Below are 1,485 nucleotides of genomic sequence, written 5' to 3' on the forward strand. Positions count from 1 at the left end.
TTTGGATGCTGACAGTTCTTTATTCATTGAATATTTGTCCCCACAACGCCAATTGAGCATGAAAGAAGATGAGAAGAAAAGTTGAAAGGAACCCCAAAAATATCAAGGCTGAGTCATTGAACTCGTGCATCGTGCGATATTGGAGGCCAAGACATTTAGTGACTGGACGCCTCCCTGATGCAAACGTACGCGAACTCTGCTGTGCAATCCCCATCCTCCCACTCTCCATCTGTAAATAAATAAATAAATAAATAAAAAATAATAATAATAAAATCACATGTAAGTATGACTTCATTCAATTCTTCTGAGCAAACCTCAAATGTTGTTGTTACTTACAACCTTCGTGCAATCCTACATTCAATTCTTCTTAGCAAACCTCAAATGTTGTTGTTACTTACCATTTGTTACCATCTCTACACAGTCACCAGCGCCACTGGGCGCTCCTCCATCAAAATTGGTGAAGTCCACTTCTGAGCCATCAGTCCATATGAAATCGCCTTCCTAGAAAACCAAATCAAATCGGAATGTGTCTTTCCTTTGAAAGGACTCACATTGGAGGACGCTTTTGTTTGCGGCAAATCTCTACGGAACGAAAGTGAAACAGACTTTAGAATATTTTACCGAAATTGCATCAGTGTAACCTATCCAAGCTTCGCCGGCATCACCGCCCGCCCGAATCAGTTCAAGAACCAGCGCATTTTCCAGCTCATTGTGAATGGAGACCAAATTCCCACCAAGAATGTTGCAGACGCTCTGACGGGGAACAAAAAAAAAAAAACAAAGTAGAATGGGACATTTCACTTTTCGGGTCCATCTGACAAGATGTTAAGACTCGGCACAAAGTTTGCTGTCAACCACAGTCTTCCTTCCATACCTCGGCATCTGCAAAAGTTCTGCCATCACCTTCATAGATGTAACAGAAACAGTCCAACTGAGTCCAGCCTTTTGGACAGTTATTGCCTGCAGCACAATTGTTCATTTTTTGGGGAGAACAAAAAAAAAAGAAATCAATTCAACTTGGTGTCAATGGCTGACGGCGCAAAGGTATTTGCGAAAGCCTCTTTGAGGCCGAGCTACCAACCTTTCACAGGAACAATTTTGGCGGACCACTGTCGAGAAGACGAAGATATTTTTAAAATGGCCAACGCAAGCGTACAGTTGTACTTGGATTGAAGTCAGTAGGTACGATTTGGACTCACCGCTCCAGTCAGCAGTCCGCTGATCCCGCAAAGGAGGAACAATGAGCCAAGAGTGAATGCCATCTGCAACGTTGACACAAAAAACACATGATATTTGTCAAAATAAAGTCACGTCACATTTCATTTGAAAAGCTAGATCGTACAATGGCATCCTTACCTTACCTTGATGCGAGCGAGTGCTGCTTGATACTGTCGACGAGTCTGGCCGCTGCTTATATAGGTACGTTTGGTGACAGTCTTGGAAGGTCCCAAATTTTTGGGTCATTGACATGCTGCCACACCTTTT

General features: G+C 42.8%; 1 protein-coding gene across 3 annotated transcripts; it reads right to left on the bottom strand.

The window, feature by feature from the left end:
* LOC125987954 (galactose-specific lectin nattectin-like) lies at positions 1-1,485 on the bottom strand. 3 transcript variants are annotated; one of them, XM_049752623.1, is made up of 7 exons: positions 1,357-1,485; positions 1,200-1,262; positions 1,082-1,109; positions 875-960; positions 622-753; positions 399-501; positions 1-229 (listed from the first exon to the last, which is right to left on the bottom strand). In XM_049752623.1, the coding sequence occupies exons 1-7, from the start codon at positions 1,468-1,470 to the stop codon at positions 156-158; spliced, it is 600 nt and encodes a 199-aa protein (XP_049608580.1). In that variant the 5' UTR covers positions 1,471-1,485; the 3' UTR covers positions 1-155. The 3 variants fall into 3 exon arrangements, with proteins under 3 accessions (XP_049608580.1, XP_049608583.1, XP_068505831.1); XM_049752626.1 differs by having other exon boundaries at positions 1,362-1,464; XM_068649730.1 differs by having other exon boundaries at positions 1,352-1,420.

Source organism: Syngnathus scovelli, chromosome 2 (genome assembly GCF_024217435.2).
Source record: "Syngnathus scovelli strain Florida chromosome 2, RoL_Ssco_1.2, whole genome shotgun sequence".
Taxonomy (NCBI): Eukaryota; Metazoa; Chordata; class Actinopteri; order Syngnathiformes; family Syngnathidae; genus Syngnathus; species Syngnathus scovelli.